Below are 24,283 nucleotides of genomic sequence, written 5' to 3'. Positions count from 1 at the left end.
CTCTCGCTACTGGTCATCTACATAGACCTTCTGGTTTTTCCTCACATTCACTAATTACACCTTAGTTTTTTTACACTAACTTCTCTTCCTAGAAAGTTTTGTTCCCACATGTCTGTCTGCCTGGTGGATACTCCTTGTCATTCAGTCCCCAGTGAAAGTGGCATTTCTGAGATAGGCTTTCTCTGACCACCTGATCTAAAGAAGGCCCACAACAACACAGAGTGCTCTCTACCACTTCACCTTGTTTTATTTTCTTATCAACAACTGCTCTTTAAAAAAAAAGAATGTTTATTTGCTTTATGTATTACCTTCTTCTCACTAGAAGGTAAGCTCCATGCAAGCAGGGACCTAATCTAGTCTTGTTCATTGCTCTCTGCTCAGCACACAGTAACCACACCTAGCCCATAGTAGACCCTGAATATATATTTGTTCAATTAAATTATATCTTCAAATATTATTTCTTTTGATTTATCCTAATTATTATTAGACAGATGTTGGAATTTCTAGTTTTTCCCTCCATGTATTTTAAATTTTCTTTCAATTTTACCCCTTTGGGAATTTCAGCTTAACTTCCAACTAATTTATTCTTAGGTGGAGTCTAGTCTGCTACTGAAGTTTTGTTTCAACAATAACATTTTTAATTTATAAATTCTCTAATTTCTTTTAATAACTGTCCTTCTTATTTCATGTATGTAACATATTCCTTTATCTCACTGAATATTAAAATAGTTTTAGACTCTAATCATCTGTTACCTCCAGCATACATTTTTATGCTTGTTGACTTCTTTAGTTTTCTAACCAATTAGGTAAGCACACTCATATTTGCCTTTAATTATTACCCTGTAAGGCTTTTGGAAGATCAATAGTTTTATTATAGCAATAAATTTGTAAAAGTTTAATAGCCCTATATGGCTTACAGTATCATCATTTTATTTATCTTAATCTTACTTATTTTATTCAACTCAACTCAAAGCAACAAATATTTATTAACCATCTACTATTTTCTGTGTACCAAAGGGGACAGTTGATGAGCTCAGTGCCTGACACATAGAAGGCTCCAATAAGAGATACATGTTGACTGAATAAGTGCTTAATAATAAAGGGATGAAAAATTGAAATATAAGAGGAATCGGGTGGGATTTTATAGGAGGGGGATATTAGAGTTTAACATTTCAGAGATGGAACAGTTCTGCATGGTCCCTTGTGATTGGAGAGGGTCCAAGAGATGGTAGGAAGAGAGAAAGTGGAGACAGGAGTGACTCTTTTAAAAGTAATGTGTTGATAAACAGTGAAGAGTATATGACTATTTTGTCATTGTTCTCAACAGGGGGGTTTGCCTCCCAGGGGACATTTGGCAACGTCTGGAGATACTTTTGGCTGCCACAATTGGAGGGGTACTACTGGCATCAAATGGGTAGAGGCCAGGGATGCTGCTAAACATTCTGTAGTGCCCAAGATAGCCCCCATGACAAAAATCTAGTCCAAATGTCTTTAAATTTCAAGGTTGAAAAATCCTGTAGAGTGGTGTGAAATCATAGAGGATGATTTTGGTATTTAAGGTGAAGAGAACAATTATAAATTAGGTGCCTATCTTGATTATATTTCAACTTCTTGTTTACCACGTGAAATTGAACAAGGCATTTAATCTTTCTAGGCCTCGTTTTCTCCGTATTAAGGGGACTATTACCCTTCACTGATCTCACCATGTATAACTTTTCTATCTTAAGGACTTGACCTGAACCCCAGTTCCTCCCAGTAAGCAGCCTTGGGCTTGGGGCAGTCACATAATTTCCCTCACCCTAATTCCATTTCTGTAAAATGGAAAATAATAGCTCCTCAGCAATATTGCTGTGAGGCTTATGAGATAATGTATGTGAGGGTGGCCCACACAGTGCTTGGCATGTGGTAGGCACTCAATAAATACTTATTGAATCCAAAGATGTGAGAGCACAGTTTTGAGTGCTTTAAAAGAAAGAGTAAATCATTAAGGAAAATTATATTAATATTGTTAGTTTGATTTCTACCATGGTAAATTTTCCTGTTTACCATTTGCATTTTGTATTATCTATTCTAGTACATGTATGAAAATTATATATACTTTAATAATTTAATATATATATAATTATATATAAATTAATGTTTTAATGGATTATAAACGTTTTCCCTTTTATTTTGGTAGTCACTGGTAATTATACTGCCACTTTGTATAATCACCAAACTTTTTGGTAGAAACTGCCTTGTTTTTACTAAAAGCAATGGAAATACATGACTATCAGTAAGGAACTGACCATTAAACCGATTCCTCCCAACTCTTTATATCAACAGGTTGTGGCAAGTGAAGAAGACCTTGTCCCACCGAGTCTGGTGGAGCCGCCTCCCAGAGCAGATGGGCTGGACCACAGAATCGCAGCTCATATCATGTCCATCCTGCCCTCTCTCTGTCTGACAGAGAGGGAGAAAAAGGTCAGATGGTGTGAGAAAACCAAAAAGTGTGCGTGCTTTGAAAAGTATGAACTGTCTCTTTACATCAATACTGTTTTAATTTGAATAGAATCTCCATGAAATATTCTTATCTGAAGAGGAAAATGAAAGCAAACCAGTGCCCAGAGGCCCTCTCCTACTGAACTATCACGATGCCCTCGCCCACAAGAAATACGTGCTAAAGGTAATAAGTAACCAGGTTACCCTGAGGATAACGGATGCAAAAAAGCTCATTAGTAATTATTCAGTTGAAGAAATCTTAATGAGATAGCTTTACCAATGCTAATAACCAGTAATGTACGAAGTAGATACCTGCTTGCAAAGTAAGATCTCAGAAAATGGAAATGAATAAAGGAGAAATTACATCAGCCAAGAAAACTGGCCTAAGTACAGAGGTCCAACGGACCATTAAATTGATTGCGACTACACCAAATTTGCATTAAAGCCTTGTAGTTATTTGCTTTATACATCTGCTAATATGAAAAAACCAGTGGAGGCCAGAAAAGGATCTCAGAAGGGAGGGAGGAATACATTTGAGACTTTGGCAGTTTGTCACTGTGAATGAGGAATCCATCATTTGTGTGCACCAAGAACCTCTGGCAAAGTGAGAACTAGCTTTTTTGACCGTCAGCAAAATACCAACAGTTTGTCTTCCCCAATTACCATTGATTTCCCCTGTTCCCAAATAATGAGAGCAAGGGTATCATGTTTTGCCTTCTCCATATGCATAAGGCACTTGACAGCTTATTTTAATGTCTTCTGTCATGTTGCTCTTTTTCATCAGGACCTAAAGAATTTTGACCTGGTTCAAATTGAGCAGAAGATGCAGTCTAAGTTGCCACTGTGGGAATTCCTTGAATTCCCTCTGCCCCCGCCATGGAACAGCACGAAACGTCTAGCTACAATTCATGAGCTCATGCACTTTTGTACAAGTGGTGAGTGCATTGCTTTATCGTAGCTTAAATTCATTCATTTATGGTCACGTGTGCCTCTAACGATTACACCCCCATCTGCAAGAAGTATTTTGATTATTGACCTTTCAGAGGCTGGGGTGGGTATTTTGATTGACTGCACTTTTCTTATCTTGAATAATGTCATTAACAATAGGATGATAGCTATGATGCATAACATTCTTCAATTTGATGCCCTGGCTTTTCTTTCCACTGTGTTTCTACAACAAGCATAATCCCCTTCTTTATTCCTCCCCCCCGCCTCCCAATCCCACATCCCCTCATTGACATCATTGGAGATGACATGGTGGTCCCCATCCTGGTTAAGAGGAGAACTTAGAGTGCCCCCTGTGGTGTGGTGCTGAGAGTGTTAATACCAGTTCACCTCCTCTCAAAGCAGGAAGGGCCATTGTCTGCTCTTTGAGGACAGTGGAAAGAGGGGTCATTAAAAATATCAAAAATCAGCTTCTCATTGCAGAGTTCATGGGAATTCTATGATATAGACAGTCATTTCCTAAAACATATCCTATTTCCACTTGAGGCGATATGCAAATACCTTCCTGCTTATAAGAAGAAATATGAAATTACATAGACATCTTGATTTGACCTAGAAAAGAAAAAAGCATGTGCAGATTCTTCCTTCTCCTTTCATTTCTAACTCTAAGCAAATTATGAAATATTTTAATCTTGATTTCTTTTCTCATTTTTTTAGTAGGCTTAGTAATAGAAAAAGCTAAAATTTTTAATACTGCCATGCCTTCACCTCATGGAAATGTGGGGTGTAGCCTAGTGGGCCTGGGTATGTCATGTCTATTGTTTACATGATCACCCTCTTCCTGGTGTCCTGAGAACATCCGGCCTTTACCTCTATCCTGCCACACTCCTATTCTCCTTCTGCCCTGTGATATGATTTCATTCTCTCTCCACCTCAGTTCTACCCTCCACAGCACAGGATTCTTGGGGGTTTTTTATATGAACAAGCACATTTATTGAATCATTTTTTTTTACAGTAGCAAAATACTGGAAACAAATTGAATGTCCATCAAAAGCTCTCATTAAAATATCAGACACCTATGTGGTACAAAATCATGCGACTTAACAACAATGAGGCATATCTATATCATGATGTGGAACAGTCTCCCAGATAATTAAGTTATAAAAGGAAAGGAAACAAAAGATAAGAAGAGTATGATTCGTATGCTCACATTTGCTTTTGTCTTTTATGGGAGAATATGTACACATTCTTTTTTATACAATTTTTAAAGGTCACACTCCAGTTACTACAAAATATGAGCTATATTCCCTGTGTTATACAATACACAAGATTCTTGTTTGTGTTGCCACCACTGAAACTGCCCACATATCCTGCTCCCATATCCCATCCCAAACCCTTGTCCCTCTGCCTCTTCTCCTTTTCTCTTTCCTCATGCTTAACACGTCCAAAACCAAACTCTTGATTTCCTCAAAACGTGTCCCTTCATGGTCCTCCTTATTTCAGTAAATGGCGTCTATTTTCTACCAAAACCTTGGAGTCATCCCTGGTTCCTCTTTTTTCTCACGCCCCACAACCAATCCCACCACATCCCTCACTACCAGGCCAGTCCAGCACCACCTCTCACTTGGACTATTTCAATAGCTTTGCAGTTGGTCTCCAGGCTTTCCCCATTTTACCTACAGTCTTTTCTTCACACAATAATGGGAATGACCCTTCTAAAATGTCAGTCAGATCATGTGTCTTCTTAGCCCAAAACCCCCTAGTGATCACCCATTTCCCTCAAAGTATTAATAAAATCTAAACTGTTCTGCCGCCCACTTTTGGAGCTCATCATCTGTCAAGCTCTCGTTGTTCTACTCCACTCTATCTAGTTGGCCTTACTGTGATTCCTTGGACAAGTCACTTGCACCCCTGCCTCCATCTCTGCATTTGCTCTTTTCCAGGTATCGATATGGCTCCCCCACTTCTTTCACATTTTTGCTTTACTTGTTCAGAGGGCTTTTTTCTGGCTACCTTATATAAAATAGAAGCCTCTCCCGAACCATTATCACTTCTTATCCCCTCACCTGGCTTTATTCTTCTTATCATCTCTGATACACTATACACTTACCTGTTTATTCTGTTTCTAACTGCTACAATGGGTACTCCATAAAATCAGGAGTTCGTTGATTTGTTTATTGCTGTGGTCCCTTTACTAAAGTCACTGGCAACTAGTAGGTGCTCAAAAAATATTTTTGAAATGAATGAATGAACAAACTTAATTCTGTCACTTTTACCTCCTTCCTGTCTCTCTTCTGAATTTCCTTGTATTTTTTCCAAAAGGAACCTTCCCGCTGCCCTCACCTCTGTTGGAGAGGAAGTGTAGGTGACCTCTGATTCATTGATCTGTCACTATCATTTCACCTTCCCTCACTGAATTCAATGGTTATTTGTTAACACCTACCTCCCACCTCTCTATCTTGAACTTCTAAAGCACAAGAACCAAATCTTTTCTTTGAATCTCAGGCAAAGAAAAATACATAGAGTACAAAGCCTAATACATAGAAAACAAAAACAGGTGAGTAATTGAACGCATGAATAAATGCTATAGAAGAATAAATACACAAGTTAATATAGCCCCTGGAAGGCTCATAACCTTTAAAGTAAAATTACGAAAGGTACTGTACCAGTTCATTGGGTGGAAAGAGGCCTTTTCTTAGCCTGAGTGAACAGAAAAGCCTACTGAACATAACAGCCTATGTTAGACACAAGTGAGTGATTTCTCTGTTTTAAATTACAACAGCAGCAAAAGGTGCTTTTGCTTAAAAATGACGTTTTCTTAATTTATTTATTGAAGTATAGTTGATTTACAATGTTATGTTAATTTCTGCTGTACAGCAAAGTGGCTCAGTTATACACACACATTCTTTTTTACATTCTTTTCTGTTATGGTTTATCCACGGATATTGAATGTAGTTCCCTGTGCTATACAGTAGGACCTTGTTGTTTATCCATTCTGTATGTAATAGTTGGCATCTACTAACCCCAAACTCCCAGTCCATCCCTCTCCTACCCCCTCCGCCTTGGCAACCACAAGTCTGCTCTCTATGAAAAATGACAAGTTTTAAATATATTCAACCAATATGATACCCCGGAAAGTCCATGTGAATTAATCTGGACACCTAATATTCATTCAGCTATGAAGCAGTTTGTGAGCATTATCTTGATAAATTATATCTTGATTGTGCAGCTTTCTTATTATTAGTTACCTTTGGTATTTGTTGCAGAATTGTGGAGCCCGTGTGTAAAGTCAGGTCAACACCCATCATGGCGTGACTCCTTTGTCATTTTGGTGGACTGACTCTCTGGTTGTCCCTCTTTTAGCCCTGTACCATGTGGTAATAAAGAGCATTCCTAGCAGCACTTGTCCTACTTTCTTACAGAAGTCTTGAGCTGGAATGAAGTAGAACGAGCCTTCAAAGTGTTTACTTTTGAAAGCCTGAAACTCTCTGAGGTTGATGAAGAAGGGAAACTGAAGCATTCTAGAATGATGTATGGGACAGATTCTGAGATGTTCAACATACCATGGGACAACCCTGCCAGATTTGCTGAACAGATAAGGCAAAAATACATCATGAAAATGAATACCCAAGAGACCAGACAGCAAACAGGTACACTGCCTGGAAGGAACAAAAAGCATTCTCGCATTGTATGATTGTCCATTTGTCTAGCATTGTATCTTATGGATCCTCTTTACACTGCCTAGATAGTGGAATCAAAGACAGAATTTTATTTCTGGATCAGAATTGGTCAACATCTATGCAAGATGATGAGATCAACAAAGAACCTTCCGATCCTAGTCAGCCTCATACTAACAATATGAAGTATTCTGACCTGGATAATAGGAAATCCTTAGACTCCGATTACAGAGGACCGTCAGAGCAGGAGAACAGCTTGAAGTCGCAGCTCCAACCTCAGCCTTTGAGTAAGTAAACTTGTGTCTCTGTGTGTGTATGTGTGTCTGTACGTGTGTGCGTGCGTGTGTATAGACGCTACTAGAGAATGTATAAACCGAAAAAAAAAAAAAGATTCAAGATGCATTATTTAAATGCCTCCCTATTTCAGTTGAAAAACTGTTTAATATCTAAATTATTTGCTTAATTAAACTTTGTTACTGAGTGTTGTTAGTAAGTCCTCATTATTTAAAAAAAATTTTTTTTATTGAAGTAGTGTTGATTTACAATGTTTCTGATATATAACAAAGTGATTCAGTTATATATATATATATATATATATATATATATTCTCTTTCAGATTCTTTTCCATTATAGGTTATTACAAGATATTGAATATAGTTCCCTGTGCTATCAGTTGGTCCCTGTTGATTATCTATTTTATATATAATTGTGTGTATCTGTTGATCCCAAACACCTAATTTATTCCTCCCCTCCCCAAGTTTGTTTTCTATGTGAGCCTCTTTCTGTTTTGTAAATAAGTTCATTTGTATCATTTTTTAGACTCCACATATAAATGATATAATATGATATTTGTCTTTCTCTGTCTGACTTACTTCATTTAATATGATCTAGGTCCATCCATGTTGTTGCAAATGGCATTATTTTATTCTTTTTTATGACTGAGTAATATTCCCGTGTGTGTGTGTGTGTGTGCGTGTGTGTGTGTGTGTGTGTATACCATATCTTCTTTATCCTTTCATCTTTCAATAGACATTTAGGTTGCTTCCACGTCTTGGCTATTGAAAATAGTGCTGCTATGAACATAGGAGTGCGGGTATCTCTTTGAATTATAGTTGTGTCTGGATACAGTATATGCCCAGGAGTGGGATTGCTGTATCCTATGGTAGCTCTATTTTTCGTTTTTTAAGGAACCTCCATACTGTTCTCCATAGTGGGTGTACCAATTTCCATTCCCACCAACAGTGTAGGAGGGTTCCCTTTTCTCCACACCCTCTCCAGCATTTATTATTTGTAGAGTAAGTCCTCATTATTTCAACCCTTTATTTTCCAAAATATCATAAAGCCTCTTAGTCCACTCTTACCTTCATAAATGTAGTACAGTGTACATAATTAAAACTTTCATCATTAGTATTTCACAAGGCTATTGTGATTATTTGAAAAAATTATTAAAAATTACCTGCAGTAACATAATGAACGGCCCAGTGCAGAGCTTGGTACAAAATCAGTGCTCAATGAACATCAGTTCCCTTCCCTCCTGCTCATGGCTTAGGCAGTTACTCTCATTCTAGAATAAAGCATAATAAATATTGTTATATTAGGAGGTATAGAAGCATCGAAGAATATTAGGCTAAATTTTTATTGAGCTATCTTACACACAACTGTCAGATTAATTACTTAAAATACACTTCTGTTATGCCCCTGCTTATAACCTTCAGTGGCTCCCTGCTACCTGCAATATAGAACCCAACTTCTTGGCCTGCTTTACGTGCTTCTTCAGCAGTACCAAATTACTTTTCCCAAACCCTTTCTACTTTTTCCCTTTTGCTCACTTATCCTATGCTCTAGCCAAACAGAATTAGGCCCTATTTCCTCTAGGCAGCCTGCTCTTTTCAATCTCTGCGACTTTTCCCCACAATACCCTCCAACTAGAGTTCTCTTTTTGATTATTATTAGGCTTGAATGGCACCTCCATGAAGCTTTGTTACATGTGTTCACCAGGAAATGCCTCCCTTACCATTCCCATGGTCGTAATTAATCTATGCTTCCTTTATGGCATCAGTTATCATTTCCTACTATTTACTACCATTATTCATATATTCCTATATTAAGGCCTCCTTAATACTATAGCTTCTTAGACGTCATAAGTATGTTTATCTTAAAAATATTAATCATATACTACATCAGAAAACAAGTCCTAAAACAAATTTTCCCAGATCAAAACTACAGAGTATGCTCTCAAACCACAAAGAAATTATGGAAAATATAGATGCAATAGGTAGAGCAAATAAAATGAAAAAGTTCAGTTCTTTGAAAAGATTTTTTAAATTGAGAATTTTTTTTACAAAAGGCTGATCACAAAAAGAAGCATGAATAGCCATATTAGAAATAAAGCTGTATCAGGAATAAAAATCATTAGGAATAAAGAAATGGGCTTCCTTTTACTACTATAGAAATTTAAAAGACAGTAAAAGGATATAAACAACTTTATTCCACTAAGTCTAAAAATGAATGAGCAAATTACTAGAAGAGTATAACTTACTAACATTCACTCAAGAAGAAATAGAGAACCTGAATAGTCTTGTAACTATCTAAATAAATTAAATCAATAATTTAAAATCTTCCCAAATAGGGCATGCTAAACCCAAATAATGTCATTGGCTAGTGATATTCAACACTCAAAAAAAGAAATAGTTCTAATCTTAACAAAAATTAATTCCAGGAACTATAGAAGGGATATTCTCTCCCACTCATTTTATGAAACTAACATCAGCCTTGTAATAAAACTGTCAAGGATAGTACGATAAAAGAAAATTATAAATCAAAGTTATTCATGAACATATAGGCCAAAATCCTGAATAAAACATAAGCAAATTGATCTAGCAATATACAAAATGATAATAATCAAGTATAAGTTTTTATACAAGATTGAAGGAAAAAACATACATTGTAAAATCAACACCATTTATCAATTAACACAGTAAGAAAAATATAATCTCAATAGATGTAGAAAAAGCACTTAAAATTCTACAGCAATTTATGAAGTCAATTTAACAAACTAGCAATAGAAAGAAAATTTCTCTACCTTACAAATGTTATTTTTTAAATTACTATAATAAACATTATATATCAAGATGAAAAGTTGAAAGATTTCCCTGGATCAGGAGGCTATCCACTATAAACACTCATATTTAAGATTACACTGGAGATGCTAGCCAACTCAGTAAGGCAAGAAAAAGATAATATTGTAAAGGTTGAAAAGGAAGAAACAAAACTGTTATTATTTGTAAATAGTGTGTATGTAGAAAACCCAAAATATTCCACAAAAAAAAAAATCAGGAATAATATGAAAGTTTAATAAAGAAGTGTGATTGTGAAAGAACATGCATAAGATGTCTGGAGTGCTGGGACTTTTCTTTATCATTATTCATTATACCAAGCATTTATGTTGTTTTTACTTTTCTGTATTGTTATGTTTCATAATTTTAAAAAGCATTAAAAAATGGTCAGTGCCACAGAAGAATAGGTGTTAAGTCAGTATTGACTAAATGGTCATCTTACCATTTTCATTTACTTAAATGAGGGTAGAAGAGGAAGTCATCAGTGGAGTGGAATTAGGGAAAATCTCCTTGCCTGTTAGCAGAGCAGATAAGTGAGGATGAGGGGGACAGAGGAGGGAGGGAGATAACATTTATTTAATATTGCCTGCTATATTCCAAGCACTGTGCTATTTTACATATATTAACTAATACTTTTTATAAACATCAAGCCTATGAGGAAGTTACTATTAGCCTAATTCTGAAGACAAGGAAACAAAGACTCAGAGTGGTTAAGTAACTTTCTCAACCACATACAAGCAGGAAGTCAGGATTCCAAAGAGGACTATCTAACTCCAAATCAATGCTTCCTCCACTGTGTCTTGTGGCTTCCTCAGTTCCAGAAATTCCTTGTGATGCATCTGATAGTTTAGCCATATTCATAGTCTCTTCTTCGTGGTAATACTTAACCTGATTTTGTTGCCTAAAGGTCTTCCTAGGGCTGGTTCCTTACCATTAGGGCTGGTTCCCTATTTCTCTGTTCTAAATACCCTTACCTATTAGCCTAGCTCACAAAAATTAAGCCAAATAAGTTAGCCTGAGATGTTATGGTATTAGTGAATCCTATGGGAATGTACATGTATGACAAAGAAGTCATTTTTTCTTTTAAATACTTTATTTATTTATTTATTTGGCTGCACCTGGTCTTAGTTGTGGCATGCAGGATCTTCCTTGCAGCATGCAGGATCTTTAGTTGGGGCATGCGAACTCGTAGTTGCAGCATGTGGGATCTACTTTCCTGACCAGGGATCGAACCTGGGCCCCCTGCACTGGGAGTGCAGAGCCTTAGCCACCGGACCACCAAGGAAGTTCCAAAGAAGTCATTTTGAGTTAATGTAGAGCCAGAATAAGCCAGGAGAGATATAAGGCCTGAGGGTTGTTTTTTGTTTTATTTTGCTTTTTTAATTTTTTTAATTTTTTTTTTTTTTTTAGATCAGTTGGTATATAGTTTTTTCTCAGGCAACTTTTGCCACCTGGTGGTCAAACCACATAAGTTGGTGTTCTGGACCCTGGTGCAAAGTGAATGTTTATAGCAACTCCCTAAATCATCAAGACTGAAAATGCTGTGATGGACAATGTATCCTAGAGGCCGAGCAATCTTGAGAGCTGAACCCTGTAAGGGTTGGCCTGTAAGGGATTCTACAGGGTGTAGGCTGGCCTACATCAAGAAACTGTTACATTTGGGTGGGGGAGGGCAGCTGAGCCTTGGTGCCTCACTGCGGCTGTTATATGTAAGGGAATTTTTTGTTGTTGTTGCTAATTTTTTTTTTTTTTTTTTTTTTGCTTTTTCCCCTAACCCTGAGTCACATTTCTAAAGCATCGACTTTAGATCTCTTTAAACAAAGCAGAAATTGTTCATGTATTTCCTGCACAACCACCTTAACATCAGATATATATAAAAGCCTGTTCCTGGACATGAAGGGCTGAGTATTTGTGCTTTTCTCAACCAAACATCCATCTGAGACCGTTTTTGAACTTGACAGGGCCTATTGGATATTTATGAAAAACCTGAGAGTTGATAACTGTGAGGCTATAGGTTTAGATGTGCCCTTTATGCTTGTTGGGTGTTTTTTTAATAAAGTAACTGCTTTGCAGAGGGATCTTGTTATCTCTAAAGTAAAACAGATTAGGAAAGTTGTTTTTCAAAGGGATGAGAATGCATCCCTTTCCAGATGTGTCAAAAACTACTGAATCACACTGTCAAGGGATTATGCAGTTGAAGGAAGAAATCAGGAAGAAAGAAAAAATGACTCTTGCTTTACTATTAAATAGAGAGTTTAGATTAGTCTTAGAATGTTCTTTCCTTTGACGAAATAACTGGTGCACAAATTTTTAGAACATATTTTTTAAACTGGAGACTTTTTTCTGCTGGATCCTTAGACACAAGAGGGAATATCAAATCTCCCGGAAATCTGGCAGCCCACAGAATAGAATAATTTTTATTCCACAGATTTCATATCAATTGCTTCAAGGACACATGGGACATCATGGTCTATTTAGAGTTATAGTTGGCCTGAGTTTCCTCTTGAGTGGCTGTATTTATATAAATACTGAATTGTCTTTATAGTTTTCTTCTAAATCAAAATGGAACATTCATGCTGTCACCCTCACCAGCCCAAGGTGAGGTGGAACTAGTAGCAAAAATATATGTAGCTATGCTCCTAAAAGCAAGGGAAACATTGGCCTATCCTGCTTAGACGTAATTAACTACTCCCTCTAGAAGCCCAGATATGGTTCTCTTTGTCGCAGAATGAAAACTTAAATCTTATGCTTACCCCCAAATAAGCTTTTGTTGTAGGATTTCTTCCACATTTCTGCTCTCTCTATATGGCTCTATATTTATTTCCAGTTTCAGGATATGGTATAGATTTCTCTCATTCGATCAAAAAATATATATATTTACTGAGTTCCTACCATGTGTTGGTTGCTCAGAATACAGTTAGGGAAAATAAGATAAAGTTCTTATTCTCCAGGAATTCACATTTGATATGGAGAGACAGACATAAACAAATATTATTAGGCACTGATAAATACCATGATCAAAACTAAAGCAGGGTAAGAAGCAGAAGTCTCTTGAGGAGGTGACATTTGAGCAGCAATATGAATGAAGTAAGGGTTTGAAACAGATGACTGTCTAAGGCAAAGCATGCCAGACAGAGAAAAGCAAGTTCAAAAACTTCAAGACACAACAAGCAAGCCAGTGAGTCTGGTGTGGAATGAGCAAGGGAGAGTGGAAGGAGATGTGATTGGAGAGTTAAGCTGGAGCCATTTCATATATGACTTTGTAGGGATTAATTTGCTATTATTCTAAGGGTGCTAAAAAGTCTGGCTGGCTGTTATTCAGCAGAATGACAGGTATGTTACAAGATTCCTCCTCTTACTCTACTACTTGGGTCAAATTTGGAATATGCTATGTACTTTATCCATTTCTTTGTTAGAGATTCACAGTCACAAGAGCATATTACAAACTCTGAGACATTCACAGTAAAGATGTCTATCCGTGTGAAACATATATCCTGGAACTCTTCTACGTAACATTTGTTAACTTTAGTAATTACTGAAGCATGGTGATTCAGAAATCAACAGCATGATTCTGTTTCCTCTCTGTCCATTTATATGGCTGTTTGCTCGGTACTCAAGAAGGATATCACAATCCCAATTATCGTATAAGTCTACTGTTTGGTCACAGGGAGAACTAATGTGCATGACTCACATTGGTCCATGGTATGGGGCCGTGGAGTCCAGCTCCCGATTCATTTTATTCATTTAACTTTTAAAAACTCTATAAATCTGCAGATGCCCATTAAATGGGTTTAAAATTAATAAATGATTAATGAATGGAAAAAAAGCTTTACAGGATGGTGTATAGTATTATTTTTTCTGGTAGGAGTTGCCTTTATCTGGTAGTTATCCTTTCCATACATCCCCTGCCCCTGTCCTAGTCTGTCACCCATAAGATATGACCAAGAAGTTTGAAAAGCCTTTGTGATAGTTGCCAGCATGACAAGACACAACAGTGTGTAGTGAGCAGGTGACATAGTTTAATCAGTAAATATTTGCAGCTTGTAAGGTAAAGGTACATTGTTAGAAGTGAGCCATACAGTCTGAAGGCAGACTATCTAACATGATTTAGGAATGTATTGTATAGGAAGCTGGGTTCTTTTCAACGGACTTAGCATAAATTTTCTAGGTAGACACTGGTTTAGAATTATTGACACAGACACCTTTTTGGAGGCATGAAACATGCCTTTTAGGAATTACCTTTTCAGCACGGAAACCTAGATCATATGGCAACAAAAATGCACAACGTTGACTAAAATGAGAACAAAGCCCAAACACAACTGGATGTTGGTGTCTTTGATTTACAGAGCAGACCATGAACAATGAGATCAAAGATAAAGCGGTCACAAATGCTGATCCTCTTGAAAAGGTAGGAAATTATTATTCTAAACGTGTAGATGCAAGTAAGATGATCTGAGAAAACCATGAACTAAAAAAAGGAGAGAGAGAGAAGCTTAGCAGGAGAATGCTGATGCTAGAGGAGAAGGGACTATTCAGACATCCCCTGACCAGCTCCAACTGGAGAGAAAGGAGTTAATTTCACCAGCCGCTCAAGCAAAACTTCCAGGCTCCATGCTCCTCTCTAGACAGTGTGGCTTGGCAACGTCACGAACACCTGCTGACCATACAGCCATGTAGAATTAATGCTGTCTTGAAGTGAGTTCAGAAAACCTGCCTATAATTGTTAACAGGACTCAGAAGAGTATAACCTAACAATAAAAATATTTAGATTATGTTGCCCATGAAAAAAAAGTCAAAGGCATACTCTTTCTGGCAGCAGTTCTCTTAAAGTGTTGCCATATGGATTTATACATATGCAGATTTCCCCAATTAGATGGAGTGCATGCTGGTTAGTTGATGGAGTCCAAGAGGGCTCCATTTGGACTTAAACAAATTAAGGCTGAAATTGGATTCCTATGATTTTTTAGAAACCCAAGAAGATGACTGTGGAAGCAGAGTTACAGGACATAAAGAAAATGCAGCAACGCAATCTAATGGACTGGAGTTTTACTGAACATTTCAAGCCAAAAGTTCTGCTTCAGGTATTAATGGTCTGTGAGTCTCTGGAAGACGGTCAGATGGGTCTGGAGAGGCATGGTGTGATTTAGAACAGTTCACTTCTAGGTCACTCTCAGATCTAGTTCAGATCAATATTCCCATTTACTTCACCTATAAAGTAAGTTTAATCCCAGATTGAGCTTTGCATGCCCAAAATAGTTTAAAATATACTTTCTGAAAGGATGTTTTTTATAAAGTCTTTTAAGGGAAAAAAATACATATATGCATGACTGTTGCACATTTTAAAAAAAAAAACAAAACATAGTAATAAAGGTAAGACATTGGGAAGCAACCTTATTTTTCCCCATATTGCCTGCCAGTTCTCTTCAGTTTTCACAACGTTTCAAGGTATTTTCTGATACAATTAACAGGTCAGTGGAAGCTGTGATAGCTAACATTTACTGAGCACTTACCATATGCTAGTCAATGATTAATATGTATTATTAGCTTATTTAATCTCTTCAGTAATCCTGTGAAGTAGAAACTATTTAAATAGTAGGAAACTGAGGCACCTTGACCAACAGTAACTTTTGTCCAAGGTCACATGGCTGATGAGTGAGAGAAGCAAGATACGAACCCAAGAAATCCGGCCCCAGAACTTGTGCCCTTAACCACTAAGCCAAAAAATGAGTAACGCTAAAATGAACTCTTTTTGTTGCTTTTACGTTTTATGCAAAAACCTGTACTCTTTTGTTTTATCTTTTTAATTTCAATTTTACTTTTATCAAAGTTTTACATCCACATATTTTTTTAACATCTTTATTGGAGTATAATTGCTTTACAGTGGTGTGTTACTTTCTGCTTTATAACAAAGTGAATTAGCTATACATATATCCCCATATCTCCTCCCTCTTGTGTCTGCCTCCCACCCTCCCTATCCCACCCCTCTATGTGGTCACAAAGCACCGAGCTGATCTCCCTGTGCTATGCAGCTGCTTCCCACTAGCTATCTGTTTTACATTTGGTAGTGTATATATGTCCATGCCACTCTCTCACTTCGTCTCAGCTTACCCTTCCCCCTCCCCGTGTCCTCAAATCCATTCTCTACGTCTGCATCTTTATTCCTGTCCTGCCCCTAGGTTCTTCAGAACCTTTTTTTTTTTTTTTTTTTTAGATTCCATATATATGTGTTAGCATACGGTATTTGTTTTCTCTTTCTGACTTCACTCTGTATGACAGACTCTAGGTCCATCCACCTCACTACAAATAACTCAATTTCATTTCTTTTTATGGCTGAGTAATATTCCATTGTATATACGTGCCACATCTTCTTTATCCATTCATCTGTGGATGGACACTAAGGTTGCTTCCATGTCCTGGCTATTGGAAATAGAGCTGCAATGAACATTGTGGTACATGACTCTTTTCGAATTCTGGTTTTCTCAGGGTATATGCCCAGGAGTGGGATTGCTGGATCATATGGTAGTTCTATTTTTAGTTTTTTAAGGAACCTCCGTACTGTTCTCCATAGTCATCCACATATTTTTATAGCTACTTTATTTATTTATTTGTTTATTTATTATTTTTGGCTGTGTTGGGTCTTCGGTTCGTGCGAGGGCTTTCTCTAGTTGCGGCAAGCGGGGGCCACCCTTCATCGCGGTGCGGGGACTGCTCCTCATCGCGGTGCACGGGCCTTTCACTATCGCGGCCCCTCCCGTTGCGGGGCACAGGCTCCAGACGCGCAGGCTCAGTAATTGTGGCCCACGGGCCCAGCCGCTCCGCGGCATGTGGGATCCTCCCAGACCAGGGCTCGAACCCGTGTCCCCCGCACCAGCAGGCAGACTCTCAACCACTGCGCCACCAGGGAAGCCCCACATATTTTTAAAGCCAAAAAATTGTATAAAGAGTCTTACGAAAAATAGAAGCTCCCTCCCACTCCCATGCCAAAATTCCCAGAGGTAAAAATCTTCAAGGTATTTACCTGTTTCTTTTGTTAGTTAATTGTCTCTAAATAACAAGTATATTTAGTCTTAGTTTTAGTTTGGGGCATCATCATCAATTAACTGCTTCTTGAGAAAACAGCTTGCCCACCCCGCATATAACACACACTCAGACACATACACACACACATGCAAATGCACATACACTCACTCATACACTCCTACACTCACAGCAGCATTTCTCCTTGCCATTCTCCAACACTGTTAACTATATGATAATTTTTGGTTAGATTTCAAGATTTACCTTATTTCAGTTACATAAAAACTATTCACAACTGAACTGTATAGTATCCTATGATTACATTTCCTTTTCATTTGTTTAGTTTGTTATGCATTTATCATTCCTACCCCCCAAATTCTCTACCAAAGAGTAAATCTCCTCTCAATACATTCAAACCTAACAGGTATTCTATCAGTTTTGTTGTCTAAGCAATGCCTTTCCTGTGTGCTCTCAACCTCTGCTTGCTCTCTACTTGTCTTCTGGGTTCACAGGGTCACACATGAATAGGAATTTTGCCCAAGGAGGGACCAGGAACTGAGTCTCACCCATAACTGATTTAGAAGATATTTAGATAAAATTTGGGCCTTAGAGTTGATGCTGGAAAGGGTTAAAACTTTGAGGGATATTGGGATTGGGTGAATATATTTTACATATGGGGAGGATATGAATTTGAGAGGCCACAGTGTGGATTGTTATGTGTTGAGCAGTGTCCCTGAAAGGATTTTTTAGAATCCTTACACCCAGGACCTAAAAGTGTTACCTTATTTGGAATTAGGGTGTCTAAAAGATGTAATCAAGTTAGGATGAGGGCATTATGGTGAGCTCTAATCAAATATGACTGACGTCCTTGTAAGAAGAAGAAAATACCAAGTAAAGACAAAGACACACAGGGAGAATATTTTGTGACCAGAGAGGCGGAGATTAGAATGATGCAGATGTAAGCCAAAATACACCAAGGATTGATGGCCACTGCCAGAAGCTACAAAGCAGCAAAGAAAATTCTACCAATTTTCAGAGAAAGCCTGCTGCACAGCTGTGGTCCTGCGATCTCCCTTCACTATCATGGCCACATCCTTTGCCTCTATTTCCAGTTAGATACTCTGTCCTCTGAATCCCATGTTGTCCTCGGTCTTGGGTTACTCTCTTTTTGTAGGGGACCGTCTCTTCAAGTTGCTTCCATAAATTTTTGAGGCATTGGATGTTTGAAAGTATCTTAATTCTATCCTTACATTTGACTGCCAGTTTGGCTTTATATAAAATGCTAAGTTAAAAAATATTTTCCTTTGACATTTTGAAGGCATTCCTCAATAGTCTTTTAGCTTTCCAGATTGTCCTTGAGAAAAAACAATGAAATTCTGATTCCTGATCACTTGAGTCTGGTTTTTGTTTTTTTTTTTTTTCTTTTCTCTGTGAGGTTTTTAAGATTTTCCCTTTGTTCCAGTGTTCTGGATTTCCTGTTGATGTGCCTTGGTGTGTGGTTCTATTCCTCATATTGTACTGGGGAGCCCAGTATAATCCAGAGGCTCCTGTCTTTATATTCTGGGAAATGTTATACAATCATCACTCTAATAATCATCTCCCCTCTGTTTTCTTTGGTCTTTCTTCCTGAAACTCCTATTATCCTGGTGTTGGACTTCCTGGACTGAACTTCCAGTTTCTTTGCCTTTTACCTCCTAGTTTACAACACCTTTTCTTCTTATTCTGGAAATATGGCTCTGCTCTCATTCAATTTTTCTATTGCGTCTTCTGTGTCTGTTGTTATAATGTTAATTTCCTAAAGTTCTATTTATAATTAAAAATTACCTTTATAGAGCATACTGTTCACATTCCCTGGTACCATATCTTCTCTTATCTCTATGAGGATATTAAAGTCCTTTGAAGTCATAGTGTCTTCTCCCTGCATTGTCTCTTTTCCTCAAATTTTTTTTAAAATTTTTTGTTCTTTTGGGGAGAGGAGAGGAGATCTTCATTTTTCATGTTGGAGAATAATATCTAGTGATATTTGCCTCTTTGTTCATATTAATAATGAGATACTAAAAATATGATAGGAAGTGCTACCTGAGGTCAGGGTGGGGGGAAGTTGTCAATAACCGGACTTTGTTGTTGGGTGATTTGGCTGGGGGGTTTTCTTGGGAGACCCATCAGTGTTGATGTATTGAGTTCTGTACTCTTGGGCCATTTAGAGTCTCCAGGAAAAAAAGAAAAATCTAATCTCCTGTCTTCAAGATATAACTTACCAGTAGGGTTTTAGGAGCTGAGTGATAGAGGGAAAGAGTTTAAGGTGTCTTCCCACTCAGCCTCCAGATCTGCGTTGTCCAATGTGGTAACCACTAGTCACATGTAGCTTCTGAGTACTTGAAATGTTGCGAGTTAAAGTGAGATGGGCTCTAAGTAGGCTATACACTACATAAGTATAGCTATATAAACGCTATGCACACCAGATTTCAAGGATTTAGTTGAAAAAGAAAGTGATACATTTCATTAGCAATTTTTATATTGATTACATATTGAAATGATAATATATTTTTGACTTATTAGGTTAAATAAAATATACAGTTATAATTTTACCTTTTTTTAACTTTTAAAATATGGCTACTATAAAATTTTATATTACACACATGGCTCACATTTGTGGCTTACCTTATATTTCTCTTGGACCATGCCAATTTAGACTTTTACAGAATTCTCTTTTTTCTGTGGTATAGGTCTCCTTCAGTGGTGGCTAGGGTCCCTCTTCTTAGAATCCACAGGGTCACCTTCTGTTGGTAATAATCCTCCCTTCTGCTGAGGTGGGAGATGGACAGTGCCCCGGCTGCTCAGAACTGTTGAGGCTTCTTAAAAGACTTTAATCTTCCTATTTTCAATGCCACTTTCACTCCACTTTCAGAGGTACCTCACTCTGCCATTTCTTGAGCCTTTCTGTATTTCTGCACACAAATAAAATTCCGTCTGGTCTCTCTTAAAACTGCTCTTAGGATTTGGCTTTCCATGTTCTGCTAAATCAGTTACCACTTATCCTTCTGCTTTCTAGCTTCTAAAATGCTGTTGCTTTTGTCTCCTCTTCTGTGGCCTTCAACTTTGTGGTATTAAAACTCAAAATTTTTACAGTTCCTTTACTGAGGGGTTAGGGAGTACATGTGTTTAATCTTCCATTTTTAACTGGAAGTTCACTTCAGACTTTATTTCAATTTAGCTCTGTCCTTCCCACTCCATGAAGCTTCACTTTTCAAGGTCACACGTAATTGTCCTGCCAAACCTAAATGAACACTTATCTCTGTCCATCTTCCTTGACCTTTTCATCACAAAGCTGATCAATTCCCTGTGAAACACTCTTCACTCTTGGTTTCCAAGACACCATACTGGATTCCTCCTCAGTGCTCCATTTGGAATTTTGTCAAATACTTCTCCTCCACCTAATATCTAAATATTGAGGTGCCTCAAGTCTCAGTCCTGAATTGTCTTCTTTCCTCTGTAAACATTCTTTTAATGATTTCATCTATTATATATGTCTAATCCTAATGACTCATAAAATTTTATCTTCCAAATTATCTCTATCTTGAGCTCCACATTAGTATACCTACCTCTAAATTCCACTTGAATTTCTGATAGGCCTGTTAAATATTTAGTGTCCCACATGAAGCAGATAATTTTCCCACCTAAGCATGTTTCTCCCCTCATCCATCTCAGAAAATGTCACCATCAAGCCAAAAGGCTAAGAGTCATGCCTTACTTCAGCTTTTCCTTTGTCCTGCATGTCTGATCCATCAAGTTTTGAGGGTATAACCTCAAAATATATCTTCAAGCTCTTCACCATCTCCACTGCTGCTACTTTAATTCAAGTACCATCCTCTCCATCTACTGTAATATCCTCCTAGTCATCAGCCTGCTCCACTCTTGGTCCATGCCAATCCATTCTGTCCATATCAGATGTTCCATCAGTTTCATCTTCTTAGACACACATCTCTGAACTCCAGAATTCTCTAGAAAAATCTTAATCAGATTTTGGAGAAGAATCTTACCTATCTTGTTCATTTTGTTTTTCTAGAAACTACACGGTTCCTGGCACATAGTAGGTCTTCATTTTTAATGAAAAAAGTAGTTAATGAGAACAACAATATTAATGCAGAATAATAGGTAAAAGCCAAGTTTTTAAAATTTATTTTATTGGAGTATAGTTGATTTACAGTGTTGTGGCCAAGTTTCAAAAAAGGACAGGAAATACATTGTATGAAAGCTTATCAAATATTAAGAACAACTACAGCTCTGAGAAACTTAGTGCTATTAGCAAACCAAATGCAGTAATTTATAAAAAAGAAAAAAGATAACAATGTACAATTTGGATTTTCACAGGAATGTAAGGTTGAACACTAGAATATCTATTAATAAAATTTAGCACTTTAACAGATTAAAGAATAAAAAAGAACACCTAAATTGATGCAGAAAAATCATTTGATATGATTTAATAGTCACTAATGATTAAGAACTCAGAACAAACTAGTAACAGGAGGAACTTTTCTAACCTAATAAGGAGCATTAGGTTACATAAACCCTACAGCAAAAAAACAAAAACAAAAACATACTTAATAGATGTCTACCCCAGCAGTCAAAGTAAATGGGAAAACACAAAGATTGTGGAGCTCTCTAATACAAGGAAGAATACGCATTCATCAGAAATAAAAATATTTGTTTTTTGGACTTAAAATATGAAAGGAATTTGCCAAAAAAGTAAAGTAATGGATAGCACCCCATACAGCAAAATATTTTTAACGCAAAAATATTTACCGCATGTGTGTTTCTTGTATTGGCTCTCAGGGAACAGATGTAAAAATTTAAATTCCACTTCATAAAGACACTCATAGAGGGGACTAGATTGGGGAAGTACATGTATTATTTTAGTTATGCTACCAGTGTAAAATTGAAAGCAAAAGTGAAACAGTCCTTTCCTGACATAATATGCAATTCCATGCCTTCAGATCATCCGAAAGGTAGAGAACAGAAAGCTGCCGCCACCGAATTGATATGGACAAGGAAAACAAAAACAAAAACCCACAGCTGTCTAATTGCTTTCCCTATGCACATATTTCTTTATGTTGATTGGCATAAGGAAAAGGCAACAGGACAGCGAGCTGCCTACTCTGCCCCTCTGTGGCTGCAATTGCAATGCTGAAGATAGAATGTTTTGGAAAGGGCCAGGGATAGAAGTTGTGTAGAAACAATATGTATCAAGAGGACCACTCACAGCATGTCTCTGTACTACAGCGTGGTGTAGTGGAGAGCACTGTGTGGAGTGTGAAATGTGACATGTAGAGCCGAAAGACTGGTATGAGCCCTGGCACCAGAACTTAGGGACTCCATATTCTTGGACAAGTATCTTATCCCCTCTTGGCCACAACTGATGCTGAAAAATGCAGCTTTTAATATTTTGAAATGGAAAAAATAATCATACCTATTTATCTGGGGCTTTTATGATGACAAAATGAGATGATCTATATGAAGGCATGGAAAACATTAAATAAATAACTCCTAGACTTAATTATTATCTCCCAGCGTTAATGAAGAACACTTGAGCAAATGCCTCTATGCCTGGAGCCTAGGATTTGTTTTTCTTTAAAAGTTGCTAAAATGCTCCTGAAAACGTCTGCCATCTATGCTCTCACCTTGACTAACATCATGGAGATAAGTGGAGAAAAAGAAGGGGGCAGAGAAATGCCCTAGCAGGAGACCTTTCTCTTGGGAAAAAAAGACACAACAATGGATTTGTTTTGATTTTCAGGTTCTTCAAGAAGCCAATGAGCAATACAGGTGTATTGATTCTTATTACCACACCCAAGATAACTCTTTACTGTTGGTCTTTCATAATCCAATGAATTTGCAACGTCTGCGCTGTGAACATTGGAACATTGCTCTTCACTCTAATGTTGGATTCAGGTAACCAACTTAGATAGTTTGGTTAGTTAGTTGTCTTAGCTTAGTTTGTTAGTTACCTAGTTTTTAGTTCTTATAGCCTAAGCTGGGTGGTTCAACTTGATAAAAACATTTGTGTGATATTATAGATTCAATCCAGCTCACCAAGTTGAATGTGTGTGCCAGGCACTGTGATAGGCATTGAAACTATCTCCCTGAGGAAGACAGACGTCATTCCCTATCCCGTTGAATCTAGTGGGGATATTATTAAATTACATTTGATTCATTTAGACTCCAATAAAACAGCCTCTGAAAGATTTAAAGGAGGAACTACAAAACATGACATTCCGCATGCTGGTTTGTGGTAACTCCACTTGATCTAGGGAAGACTCAAAAGTAGGGCAGCTGAGTGACACATGCAGTCAGGTTCCCAGCAAACTGAGGCCTCTAGGAATCAGTGATTTTTTTTTCTTCCCAGATCCTTATTCCATTGCTAACTTAAAATTTTGCTTTCTCTTCTTATTAATAATGAGGACTTTTAATTATTTTTCAATACTGGTTAATGTATATTCAGTATTTATTATTTGTATACAATTGTTTTAGTCTAAGGGATACAGAAAAATAGAGAGGACGAACATGGTCTTATAGAATAATTGGGGAAATAGGTTGTGTGCACACATATATGCATACACAGGAACACACATTTTAAAGTCATGAGATGATTTTTCAAAATTAAGGCACACAACAGATGTACCAAGCTAATATCTTAAACTGTGCTTTTCTTTGTTTTGTTTCTCATTCCAGTAATTATACTTTTCATTTCTTTGCCGACTAGGACTTCCAATACAATTTTGAGAACATCATTGTCTTGCTCTAGGTTTTGAATATTCATCTATTAAGTATGTTTTTGCTTTTGTTTTTCTGCTGTAGGGTTTATGTAAATACTCCTTATTAGGTTAGAAAAGTTCCTCCTGTTACTAGTTTGCTCTGAGTTCTTAATCATAAGTGACTATTAAATCATATCAAATGATTTTTCTGCATCAATTTAGGTGTTCTTTTTTATTCGTTAAAGTGCTGAATTTTATTAATAGATATTCTAGTGTTCAACCTTATTCCTGTGAA

General features: G+C 37.2%; 1 protein-coding gene across 1 annotated transcript in view; it reads left to right on the top strand.

The window, feature by feature from the left end:
* The window catches only part of SPAG17 (sperm associated antigen 17), a 218,408-nt gene that overhangs the window by 78,013 nt on the left and 116,112 nt on the right, over positions 1-24,283 (top strand). Inside the window, exons 11-18 of the mRNA XM_068538157.1 lie at positions 2,326-2,463; positions 2,552-2,665; positions 3,266-3,416; positions 6,849-7,076; positions 7,172-7,390; positions 14,566-14,627; positions 15,187-15,300; positions 23,031-23,185. Coding sequence (XP_068394258.1) covers positions 2,326-2,463; positions 2,552-2,665; positions 3,266-3,416; positions 6,849-7,076; positions 7,172-7,390; positions 14,566-14,627; positions 15,187-15,300; positions 23,031-23,185 — 1,181 coding nt within the window. The remainder of the gene's footprint in view (positions 1-2,325; positions 2,464-2,551; positions 2,666-3,265; positions 3,417-6,848; positions 7,077-7,171; positions 7,391-14,565; positions 14,628-15,186; positions 15,301-23,030; positions 23,186-24,283) is intronic.

This window comes from Eschrichtius robustus, chromosome 3 (genome assembly GCF_028021215.1).
Source record: "Eschrichtius robustus isolate mEscRob2 chromosome 3, mEscRob2.pri, whole genome shotgun sequence".
NCBI lineage: Eukaryota > Metazoa > Chordata > Mammalia > Artiodactyla > Eschrichtiidae > Eschrichtius > Eschrichtius robustus.
The sequence above is the reverse complement of the archived record's forward strand: the minus strand, read 5'-3'. Positions and strand labels throughout refer to the sequence as shown.